The 13,346-nt window shown below is 39.4% G+C and overlaps 1 protein-coding gene across 2 annotated transcripts in view; it reads right to left on the bottom strand.

Annotated features, from left to right (window-relative positions):
- Nucleotides 1-13,346, bottom strand: part of il1rapl2 (interleukin 1 receptor accessory protein-like 2) — a 443,889-nt gene that overhangs the window by 156,733 nt on the left and 273,810 nt on the right. For both annotated transcript variants that reach the window (XM_085361123.1, XM_085361114.1), the window contains exons 4-5: nucleotides 9,280-9,466; nucleotides 9,044-9,197 (exon numbers count right to left, since the gene is read on the bottom strand). In XM_085361123.1, coding sequence (XP_085217249.1) covers nucleotides 9,044-9,197; nucleotides 9,280-9,466 — 341 coding nt within the window. The remainder of the gene's footprint in view (nucleotides 1-9,043; nucleotides 9,198-9,279; nucleotides 9,467-13,346) is intronic.

Below are 13,346 nucleotides of genomic sequence, written 5' to 3'. Positions count from 1 at the left end.
TACACACACATGCACAATACTTTAGGAACACAGAACTAAAGGAACTAAAAACAAACCTTCATCCTCAGCCCCAAAGTGTAACCAGAGGCTACTGACATACAGCACACAGCTTCAGTATGTGCAGCAGATAGCACATGCATGCCATCATTAGTAATGCTATTCAGCTAACTGCCTGTGATGCCTGTTGTATTTAGGCAGGGTAAGAATATGCTTTGTATAAGCCACAATACATCTGCAGAAAATGCATATTAAGTAATGTATTTACACCAACTGTGCAAACTTTGCCGTTCAGCTGCTTGGATAGACCATATTAACAGCTTTTTGTCACATTTAGTTGTACACAAAATATGCTCTGCTATAGCATACCTGTTCTTCTTCCAACAATTATGATTATTATCCTGCACTTAAAGAAGAAGTGAAACTCTTAAGATGAAGAATCTCCCTCTGAAAGGGTGTCACAGGCACAGAGAGGCAATGTTTGCATTTGGATTTTTTTTCTCCTCAACTGCAGGCGCCGCTCATGTCAGAGCAGCAGTATATTCTGATATATTTCTCATGCTCACAGACAGTATTTCTTCATAATTGGGCCCTGCTTATGTAAGAAAAGTCTTATTTATATAGCCCACTGTCACAAAACCTAGAGTTCCTCAAAGGGCTTTATGTCTGTACACCATGCTGCACTTTCTGTTCATGGACAGTTTCTTTCTGCCTCCTCACCCACAATTTTCCATTCACTTCTTAACATCCAAATATGCACTTGTATAATAAACTGAAATATAAACATTAGTTGAGTTGATTTGAAGAAAACCGACCTACTCTTCTAAACATCTCCATGCAAAAAGCATTATTTCGAAGATCTTCCATCCAGCAATAACACTGTCCCCTGTTATTTCAATTTAATTCAATTCATTTCAGTTTTATTTATAATCTGTATATTGCAAGGTCGACCCTACAATAATACAGACAGAGTAAAACCCAACAACTTTGAGCAAGCACTTGGAAACAGTGGGAACAAAACACTAATTTTTAACGGGAAGAAACCTCTGACCGAACCAGGTTTAGGGGAGGGGCCACCATCGGCTGTGACTGGTTGGGGGCGATGAGTTGGGGTAGATAAACTGGGAAAACAATATGAATGTTTACAAACGTCATTTCTAGGAAACTGGATTGACAAGCAAGTAGTTGGTAACGGCTATAATGCAAAGTAATCCCAAATGTTACAGTCTGGAAAAATATTCCAGTTTCCAATAAGAGAATTGCGTCTTTAACACAAGGCATTCTCTTCCTTTATAAAGTGTACACTTTTCTTAGAGACAGCAATTAATCACACTATTTAAATATTTAAACGAGAGCTGTAACAGAAAGGCGCTTTAAACGAGTTGTTGAGAGTGTGACATTTAAAATGTTTCTTCTTATTGCATTTTTTTCCAATACCTGGATTCAACATCGAAGGGAAAAGTCGATCTGCCGGCTCTGCCCGACTCTTTACTTTAATCTCAATTTCATGTGAAAAGGATGATGAGAAAGCCTGTTGCCAAGAGACACAGACCCACCTACAGGATCAAGGACAGAGACGTTTAGATGAGGCCCGGGCACACATCAGCACACGTCTGAACATTAATGTAAGTGTCCACTGCAGATGCTGATTTCCAAGAATCCTCGAAAACCAGATCATTACAGTGTTTTTGAAGCATCCTTCTCAAATGTTGAATTTTCCATTACATAATACAAGATACAGTATGAATTTAAGTGCACAAACTTGCAGTAGGTCATGGGCATCGGCTTGGAAAGGCCAGAAATGTGTCCCTAAGCCCTGGAGGCAGTGAGAAATAGTCATAGATATAAGCAGATGAATAAAATGAAATAAGTGTCAAAGAATTACTCTAACCTCCTAAATGGGGCAAGATAAATTGGCCTGATAGCAGTTGGCATGTGCAGCATGCAGCTGACACATATATAAACCCACAAAGCTTCATGCTCACATTGCATCACTGAGTTTGTCTATCCCCATACGTTAGTCTGCCTCCCTGCTCATTTAGGTAACTTATCTGATGCAGGCAAAAATAAAACCAAACAGCTGGTAAAATCTAAACAGCATGCAGCCTTAGCTGGCATGAAACGTAATAAAGAAAAATTCTTTATGAACAATTCTTCCAGCAGGACCGGTCATATCTCTTATGAGAAATGTCACAGTTATTAAATAATAATAATGTACCTCACTATGTGCTTTCAGAATAATGAAATGACATGTTTTGCATATTTTTACACGAGCTGTAGCCTCATCCTCTTTTAGGAAACTGTGTTAAATTAGTGACACAAAACAACATATTTAAAGTGAGGAAACCGAGCCTGTTGCAGAGGAGAAAACAAAGTCTGTTGTATAAATGTGTAAACCAGGAATGTCCAACTCTTTTTACATCGTGGGCCACATAAAGCCCATTTTGACCTTTATTGTCCCAGAGCAGTGAAACTACATGATGTTACTTACAGCAAACGTTCTGGTAATTTTTTTTGTTTTGCTCCTGTGGACTCACTGTTATTTGATTGTTTATATATTAGCTAATTAACTAAATCTCACCATTTATATTTAAAAAAAAATCCCTTGCAACAGTGGTAGGTCTCAATTTTCCTTTACACGTCGTTCATTCTAACTTCAGTCAAGCTGGAATTCTCTGATATTCTTCATAAACTGTGTTGTGTTAGCAATAGGTTTCTTTTTCAGAACTTACTTTACGTTTCCTTGAAATATTTGAAAACTTCACAGTAAGCTTTGTATTTACTTTCATCCATAGAGAAAACCTGAGCTGTCTTATGGTATATGTGGAGAAATGATCTCTCAGGCAGGGTTATAGAGGAACGGTGTAATGACTCAGCATCTGTCTGGAGACACCAAAGAGCCTATTAGGAAAAAAAACCTGGCGTTAGCATGTCTTCTCTGCCACATAGCTGCTTCTGTGAGAGTGACAAAGGCAGAGAGGAATGAGCAATGCACCCAAATTTATTCCAATTTCAGGTTGCAGTTTGAAGAACTGGCCAGGGACAATGAAGTCGAGGTTATAGGACTACTAACTCATTTTTATTATATGTGATTTTTTTCAGTTTATCAGTGGGCACTGTCTGTGTCAAGAAGTGAATAAATAAAAATGAAAGTACATGCGCGCTTTTATCAGGATAGCTCCCACAGTGGACAGGTCCTTTACATCAACCCATAATACTGCATTCTGTTCTCCTCGGCTGAGCATGCTGCAATAAATGCTTCTACGCAAGATGTCTCCTGAATGCCCTTTCTGCATGAGTGAGCCTGCTTTTACCACAACAATATAGTAGTATATCTTATACAGGCCATCCCTGATTATGGCCACAGTCAGACCACTCTCACACGAGGCTGTCTCACGTCTGCTCGATCAGAATCTGGGGGAAATAATCAAAGCTGTTTTACCTTTCTGTCTACACTGTGTAACCAGGATATACGAGAACGCCTTTGGCCAACCCTCATTTATTTTTATGCTTTGCTAGAAAAATTTGCAAATAGATGCAGAGATTTACTGAAACATGTAAAAATATAGTTAAATACATTATATAAGCCAACAAGAGTTTTTCAGTTTTATCAATATTTTAAGTTATGACCAATTTTGTGAACATTAGATGGATCAACTGAAGTGCCAGATGCATCTCTCAGGTCCTGTGTTGGGTCTTTGCTGGATTCATTCTTATTTCTGAAGGACATGACCATCAGATGTTGTTCGTGAACTGTAGACAGTTTCTCTTTTGTCCAGTTTCATTAATTTTGTAATTACACACTGCACATCATAAAGACATGTTTCTAGCTAATAGCTCTTTGGTAATCATCTTGTTGATCCAAAACATAATATTTTATGTCAGACTGTGTTATCTTTGGAAATTTTCAAAGTTTCAACTGAAGAATTATTTTTCTAACAGGATGCTAATAACAAATTATCTAAATGTACAACCTAAAATTGGTTCTCTGACAGAGTGATTGGTTGTATGTTATGTGTAGACAAAACATTGGTTCATCCCTTAAGTTACCTTTTTATGCTTGAATTATTCATAGGATAGTGTTAAAAGGCTTAGCAAACAAATATCAAGTGCAGGAACTGGACTGAAAATGACAGTGAAAACAGCCAGTATACAAAGAAAGTCAGATTCCTTTGATGACTACTCTAATGTGTATCGGGGAACGCGAAATATCTTACCAATGTGCACCAAACTTCATTTACTGTGAGCTAATTAAAAAAAAGCATCATAATGTTTTGGGAAAGTATAGATAGTTTTGAAAGAAATCTTTAGCCATGGCTCTGTAAGTTTAATACAGTGATAAAATACTCACTAGCATCATTTTTAACATCCTTCTTCTTGTATGTTTTATTTGGGTTTCAGACAACACATCAAAAATATGAATTTTTAACTTCCTTTGTTTAACATATGTTGAGGTCTTGCAACACAGATATGACTCTTTTTCTTCAAGCTGGAGTAAAAGGCTCGTATCTGATTTCACCTTTAAACTCTGTTTGTCACAACCTAAGATATGGTCCAATGTGACAATTCAACAAGGGGGTGCAATAGAAACTAACCCATTCAACAACACCAAACACAAGAAATGTAGTACTGCCTGTTCAGCCCTACACTGCAAGAGGAAGCTGTGGATCTGAACTATAGCAAGAAGTGCGAGTTGAGAAGGACACTGAATTTGGTTCTGGGATTCAAAATATGAGTAAAATGGAGCAGTAAGTGTTCTAGACTGTTTCCTTCGTGTGCATACGAGTGTCAGAATGCAAATAATATCACAATGTACGAAGCAAATCAAGGCGCACGTTTAAGAATGTGTGCTAGGACAAAAGTAGCACAGTGTGTCGCTCATAAAGACCGACTGCACATGGTACATGATACAACAGCAAAACACAAGCAGGACTGCAACCCTCCTCCCAAAACACTCGCTCACACACACACACACACGCACACGCACACACACACACACACACACACACACACACACACACACAACAAAAGCGCAGATGGAAGTAAGCTTAAAGACATAACAGCACAGAGCAGATGTTTCTGCTGAGTGAAAGTTAAGTCAAAAGCCACTGAAGCTTTAAATATTCAAAGTTTAATACAAATATACAAAATGATACCAGGAATGTACCCCGTTGTTTTAGCGTAGATCTGAAATGTGCATTCAAAGAAACTTTAAAAGTGCTGTAGTAATGATGAATGATGTATTGCTGAGTCGAGGGATCTGTCAAAGTAATGGATGCTCTGGAGTCACTGAGGGATCCATTGTATATTAAAAGGAAGCAGAGTACATATTCTGACCATATTTTAAGTCCACTTGCTTTCTCTGATGGTAGTCAGCTGACCTCTAATCCATGGAACGGTAATTCATCAATTCTACAATTCTTAAAAAAAAATGCAATAGAAAATATGTCCAGTAGAATACCAAATACTATGTATTCCTGACCCAACGGGCACACGGTGCCTTTCCAGTCACATGCTGGCACTGCAAAGCAGTAGCTGGCAAAGCTTTAGTGATATAAATCCCTGCCCGTCCCATCCGTTATATTCTCTACAACCAAATTCAATAGTCCATATTGCTTTTGATTATTTCTCACCACTGTTGCTCATTTAATGTGTGATGCTCTATCACGCTCAGTTCTAGTAACAATTAAGTTTAACATCCAGGCATCCATGAAAACAGAATTTATTAAATTTAACGGAGTTAGACGTTAGCAGGAAGTTAGCTCGCTAGTTTCCACCTAAACATGATATAGCATGTTCTGACTGAGAGATTTCTGAATGGAATTCAAACGTACAGCTCTGCTATCACTTCCAACATTTGTAGGGTTACTGAAGTTGGGCTAGCTGGTATATAATGATGTGCTACGTGATCACTAGCGACACAGCTATGTCAGCACTACATAAACACATTGAAGCTGGAGGATGAACCCTCATCTTTTTACTCGATAAAAGTCAACGTGAGGGTTCCTGATGGTTAGGGACAAATGCAATCAATGGCAGGATGCTGTAAACGGACCAAATTCAGTCATATTCAGGACGATACACTTAACAAATCGGCTGTATACTTGTTAGAGGTTGGAAAATGATTGTGATACCCAGTAGCTGCATTCTTGGCTCTTGTCCATTCTCTCATTGCAGTCCTTCCAGGCAGAAGTCTTCTTGACAGAATTTGATGCATATTCTTAACTCTATATGCCCAGGCCTTTAGATCTAGAGGCCTAACCCTAAAGCCTAGAGGCTAACTGGTGATTGCCAGACAGCCACTGGTCACAAGGGAAAAATGAGTGAATGTTGTGAGTGGATGCTGGAGGTTGTTGGCAGTGTCTCAGTTGCTAAAGCCCTAGCCAAGTACACCTGAGGTCAGTCAGTGACTCTCTTGTAATTACAAATCAGTTTATTTCCTGACCCATTGACAAGTACTTTCTGGGGGTCCATGGCTGCCATTGCCCCTAGTTGTAGTGAAACTATGAAAAGAGCAGTGCAAACCTGAAATGGGGACAGTGGCGTGTCTAGAAAATTTTTGTTGGGGGGGCCAGGTAGGGGCACAGATTTGGAGAAGGGTGGCAGATTTAATTGGCAGATAATGTTTAAAAAAAAAATTCTACCAACCCTTAACCATAATTCAATAATCCTATAAACCTAATAACCAAATGCACTTTTAACTCTTATTAGAATGAGATTTTAACCACTACGGTGCAAAGTTTTTAGATACTGCGTTGATAAAGTACAAGAGATACAATCAGTGCTTTGTCAGTGTTTACTCAGCATTCAAGGACAGCAATATTTGCATAGTATTTTTACTGACATATAGTGCACATATGTTTTGGGCAAAAACATTTTTGAAAATTAAAATACGAACATTTGTAACAAACAATTGACAAATTAGCCAGTTCCAATGTAAAACTTTATCTGCCTGTTAAAAAAAGAAGATAATCTTCTCACAAACTGGTGTTTGATTTTGAAACAGGAAAAAAGTGGAGAAACAACTGAAAAGACTAACATTTGAATAAAACCTGAAAGCAAGTAAATACTTTCTATGCTGCCTTATGGTAAACTTTGGTAATATTGATAAAGAACAACACTGGCTGATGATAAAATACAGTCAGCTGGCATGGTGACACTGCCAGTATTAACCTGCAGGACTGGACTGGGACAAAAAAAATTGGGCATTTTTACTACAGACCGACCCACCAGGTAGTAAAGCCATAAAGACTTTGAATGAAAACAAATGCTGTTGTGACAGTGATGTACAGTCTTGTTGGTATATGTATGATTTCTATACATTTTACGTCAGATAAAAACTTTGGTTGTAAGATTTAGATAATTATTTAATAAAAACTAGGTATTTTAAATGAGAATAAGAAAGAAAAGTATTTCTTTGTGCCCCCCTTTCCCTGTTAATGCCCTACCTGGCCCCCTGGCAAAACTTTGCTAGACCCGCCCCTGCACAGTTACCAGCTGTCAGCTACATAAAAAAGGATCCTGGTGTTATTTATCTCTCAGAAACAGTTGATAACTTCAACTCATTCATGTCACCTAAAAGGTAAACCTGTTTCTCCATCACCTGTTCAGCTCTGATGATTCAGTAAGGACATCTCCTGGTTTCATCTTCATGTTTCCCTCTCACCACATATCTAAACAGACATCATGACCAGCAGCTTTACAGCTGTGGCACCAGCAAACATCAGCTGATACTAGAAATTAATATTAAATACATTCTAACAACAGCTGGTCAAGCTTAAACGTGCTGCTGTTGTTTAGCGCAATATCTGCTGGTTTCCTCTTTCTGGCGCAAAGTGGGCGATAAACAAACAAGAGAGAAAAGCCGATCAGCTGATCATTGATCAGTTTCATGATTGAAGTAGCAACAGGAGAGGGAGGGGGAGAGAATGAGAGAAGAGGCAGCTGTGCAGCGTAAAGACAGAATAAATCCAGCTTTGTGTCTTTTTTCCATTCTAGCTAAAGTCCGGGACAAACTGCGTCTCTTCTCAGCTCAATACGAAACGCGTAATATTTTCTCTGAATGAGGGACCATTCCATTTTTTTAAGGAGCCGTTGGCAACTCTACTAACCTTATGAATAAAATAAAGTTCACTATCAGTAACATCATAGCACCCACCCAGCTGTATAAAAACTCCGTCAAACTGGCTAGAACGCAGTATGAGTTATTGCAACTGACAGTAAAAAGTCAGCAACATGAAAATAAACTCCACCTAAACTTGGTTTATATCTGACCCAGATAGACTGCAGGTCATAACTTCTTACCTGAAGTTCAGTTCACCTGACACTCGGACTGGCGGCTGCTTCGGGTCTCTCCTCCTGCCTCCCCTTCCCTCATCCACCTGTTGCCTCTGTGGAAGCCCCGTCATAGCCACCACCAAACAACGGAGTTATTTCTACACATCGACCTGCATCTGGCCAATCCACCACCTCTCATTGTTCATGCCATTACAAAAAAAATAAAAAATAAGTCACTGGGGATATGCCCGATGGCCAGTCCAGCTATGTTAACCTGCAACCAAATTTGCAGCTCCATACAGCAATGTTACGACTTAGATTATATCTTATAACTCATAACTCTTATGTTAGCTGCCCTCAGTAGCATACTGTCTGAAATATTCCACGGCTGCAATAATTCTTTAAGTGTTATTTTTTTCCTTGGTATTCTAATTTCACCGAAGTTTACTAAACTCAACAAACTTGATATTACTTACCGGGACATTTATTCTGTCCTCATTTTCTTTCACCGAAAAATTGTTTCCTGCAGTGACGTCTTTCGCGCTTGGCTCTCCTACCTTTGCTAACGTGATGCGCATAGCGCAGAAGCGATGCTGCATTCACTTACACTCGGATATCTGAGCGTCACCGTGAAAACATAATCGGACATTTGATATTTGATTGAATTTTATTGTTTTGCCTTTGGGGTGGCACCTGGGGTGGCCAGTCTGGTTTGGGGGGTGGCCTGTATTGGACTGTATCCCATCTCCATCCATTCATTATGTCCTACCTGTGACTTTGAGTTGCGTTGTCCTTCGCACCAATCTGGATCCATACTGCAATTCACAGGTGTAATTTCCCCCGTCTCCCTCCTCTATCTCAGGTATCCAAATATGTGTGGTATTAACAATGATGGAGCTTCTCCATTCAACCAGCTCACACTCCTAACAGGAGACATAGGCAGAATAGATCAGTCGCAACCTTAAACAGAAGACTCATAAAAACTTTTCTGTGTTCATGCCATACCTTGTACCAGGTCATCTGCGGTTGTTTATATGGAGCCAAATAGTCTTCTATATCAGGACAGTGGATCATTTTGCTGTGGGTTATCTCAGCTTTCTCCAGATGGCGGATTTTGCTACTGAAGCATTTTCCCTCGTCGCTCTCTTCCACGGTCATCGACATGGACACTTTCATGCAGTATGTGGAGTTCCTAAACAGATTAAAAATATACATAAAAAAGTATTCTGTATCACTGCATGTTGACATCTTTCTCGGAGTTGTTGAGAAAAGAAACCACTTGACATCACAAATATAACCCATCTATGCAGTTGTTTCTAAGCCAATTCAAGCACCCTGAAATCAATCTGAGTGGGTTTGTTTTTAGCTGGTTTGTTTATCCATTCAAAAGTTAGCTACAACAGTGACATGAGTTATTCAACCATTTGTTCAACACCGAGACTCAAACTGTCAAAGTCTTATAATCTGTGTCAAACAGAGCTATTTTCTGGTGAAAATGCAGGGTGGACCCTTTGGCTCTGTTCTGGTTATTTCTGGTGAAATTATAGGCCCATTGACATCCCAGCTTTTCACTGACACCATTCAAGGAACTGGCAATAAATAAGAGGTTTTACAAACGCCATCATAAACAAAAGATTTCATAAAAAGCCTTGCTATACATTGGCTTCATTCTTGCAGATCGCAGTGAGCAAAGATAACTGTACTTGAGAACTGGTGCTCTAAAAATAAAATACACTTTGATTGAAATCAAACATTTTAAAGGAAAGAAATTAGAAAAATTTGACATAATTATATACACCAATTATGAGATTAAACTGTTAGGATCCATCCTTGACAACAAAGGGTAAATGGTAATGTTTAGTGCTGAATGACAAATAGAGTCACTAAGAAACAAAGTATCAGTCTTTGTGGTTACTGGCATTCTACTGTCAACCAAGGAGCAAAACAAGCGAACTGCAACAGCTTTGCTTTTAAAGAAAACTGTCACGTCAGTCACTTCACACAACAACTGATGAGTAGCGCAGAGACAGAGCTGCATTTAGAGCCCACAAGTGGATTATTGTTCAGAGGCCTGAAGCAGCACGATATTCACACCTGTAGCTGTTCTCCACATTAATATTTCAATAAGGTACGATAAGTGACCAGAGCCTGTGATATATGATGATTATGTTGAATTTCCTTCTCCTGACGTGGCATTTTACATGACTAATGAGTTTGAATTACATAAATCCTTTTTTAAAAAATTATTATTAACAAATAGCCCATAATACCACTGCACAGTGGACAAAACTGGCAATGAATATGTAAAAATGTACCACTGCGTGTATTTAGGAAACTGAATCAAAACTGACTGTTTGGGGTGTTTGTACAAAGATATTAATCGGATCCAGAGCACTCCTGCACATATTAACTTTTATCTTTATGGCAACAATATCAGGGAGCAGCCTCTCTAGAAGCAACATTTTGGTTAGCACGCAAAAGATGTTGTTTATAAAGCGAGCACAGAGAATAGCTATTAGCATTTAGCATTGCTGATACTCGTTTGGGGTTTTAAAACCTCGAATGCCTTCATTTCCAAAAGCAGCATGTTACTTGTTTCAATACAAAACACCTAAAGGACAAGTGAGGTCATACTGACACAGGCACAGAGACGAGTTGCTGACAATTTGGCACTGGTCATTTTTATAAGTATGATGTGATTAGTCGCTGGAGGTTGCTAGAAGCTAGTAGTTACTGTGAAATCAACTACTAAAGCCCTTTAATGTTGATCTAGAGAGTGAATTGTGTCAGCCTGATAAACACCGGTTGCTAGAGAAGAGTGTGCACTCTGTGACGTTCCAAAAGGTTAACAGTGTAAGAATAGTCACAGACAGTTATACAGTACTACACTAATAACCTCCTTGCAGTTGCTTTGGTTGTCACCAGATTGCCACAGTTTGCAAGTTAATGCCTTCGATGTAATCTCCGTTCACCTTCAAAGTAGAACTTGTGCCGGTACAACTAAAATTGACAGTCTACTAGTGCCTAAAGTAACTGTAAAGGAGTTTTAGAAGCAGGCTTTGTGGACATAGATAGTGCAAGCTTTATTAAAAAGCTGATAAACTAAAATCTAGATGGTCCACATTACTGAAGATTAAGATGAGAAACACTGAAGCACGTGGGAGGAAAATATACAATCTGCCAAGGACAAAGGGAAACGCAAGACTACACAGGGGCCTGGTTGGGTGGAGGTGAAAGCAGTCAAACACAGATGAAGCTAATAAGGACAGCAAACAATAACAAGGAGGGAAGGGAACTAAAACAAAAAGAAGATATGAGAAAACTAACTGTCAGAGTAAAACAGGAATTAACCAAAATAGAAGTAGGTTAGACAAAGAGATAAAGACCAGCGTTAGACTAGGATGTAAGATACAGGGGGACACAAAAGTAAGAGGAAGGGAAGAAGAGAATAACATTAGAAACAAGTGAAAAGTAATAGAAGCCAGAGGGACTGCAAAAGCTTGCTGCGCTGCCCCAAAGGGATAAACCTCAGCCCACTTCGTACAGTAGTTTCTAGACACATAAAATGTTTCTCAGCTCAGTCCAGAAGCCCGTCCACTAAATAAGGTTTACCCCTGCCCTGCCTTTTTGCACCTGCTGCAATTAGCATGCAGCTCCCTGTCGCAGCAGATGTGCAAAAACAGAGCCGAAGCAATTACCTCGAAGACAGGTAGGCTCTGTGGACTGTGTTGATAAAATGTGTGTTGTTATTTGTGCTAGCGAGACATCGGAGGTTACAGCTCACAGTTACATGCTGCCGTCATAACGCCATGTGTGACAGCGTGTCCTTGAGCCAAATTTTTCTAATGAAACAAAACAAGCGAACTTTGAAGTTTTCTTTCATGTGCGTGATGCAACACGCTTTCAACATCGTTTTCGATTTGAAGTCTTAATATCTGCTCAAGGTGATTGTAATTGTTGGTGTGTGTGTGTGGTTTTGTGGTTGTGTGTGGGCAGACTTTGCTATGTGTGCTCTCCCAAGTTCACCTCCAAACACAAAACAGCGCATTGATCTCTTAGTCTTACTCCCTCATGCACATACCCTGCCCAACACACACACACACACACACACACACACACACACACACACAGAGCATTGATGGGATAAGTGGTTTAGATCCACTTAGATGAGAGGTTAAGGGACAATGGGTGTGTGTGTGTGTGTGTGTGTCTGTCTGTCTTACAGGGGACCCTGGATTTTTGTCATTGACCTTACCAAGACCACTGAGCATTGAACTAGAGGCCTGGAAAGCTTTTTATCCATCCATCCCCCAGTTTTTTCTACTCCTCATCAATCTATCTCCAGCCTACAACAGCATCTTGTTTTCTCCTCCAGTGATTCGGTTACCTTATCCTATACGCTTCTCTGACTTTTCTGTCCCTCTCTGTCTTTTTCTCTCAATCAGATATAATTCAGTCTTTTACTAACCCTTCTTATTTTTTGGGATTTGTTTTCACGTTCATATTAGCTACTTAATCACCCTTTATGTATAAATAAAAAAAGACCAAATAGCTAAATAGAAAGAAAGATATGGACCGTATCAGCCCAAATGATTTCCACACCAGCACTGTGTCAACAGGTGCAAGACAGGAGCACGTCAGTAGGAGAGCAGCAGTAATCCCAGAGCTCCATATGTCCCTAAAAACGAATGCGTTTCCGGCAAGGCAAGCTCCAGGTCACCTGTATTTGAGCCCATAAATGACAGAAATAGACTTGAAGTGTAAACACATGTTTCAGACTGTCTTTACAGGAGTACAGCTTGAGAAAAATGTGAGCTGTTGACCAACTGTTTAGACAGCTGAACTGATTAAAGTGTTCTGTCAGATGGCCTTGAGACAACTTGCCTCTTTCACCTAATCCCTTTTTCTATGTAAGCACTTTCTATCTGCCATTCATAATTTAATGATCTCCTGATATTAGAGGGTTAAAGTACACCAAAAAATCTTCTTTAATTTAAGTTAAATTAGTTTGTTTTTCCTAAAGAAGAAAGGACAACAGTTGCAACAGGTAAGACGTCTTTTTTTAGACCAAT

Source organism: Diplotaxodon limnothrissa, linkage group LG2, assembly GCF_057381915.1.
Source record: "Diplotaxodon limnothrissa isolate DT_005_m linkage group LG2, D_limnothrissa_male_GT1.1, whole genome shotgun sequence".
NCBI lineage: Eukaryota > Metazoa > Chordata > Actinopteri > Cichliformes > Cichlidae > Diplotaxodon > Diplotaxodon limnothrissa.
The sequence above is the reverse complement of the archived record's forward strand: the minus strand, read 5'-3'. Positions and strand labels throughout refer to the sequence as shown.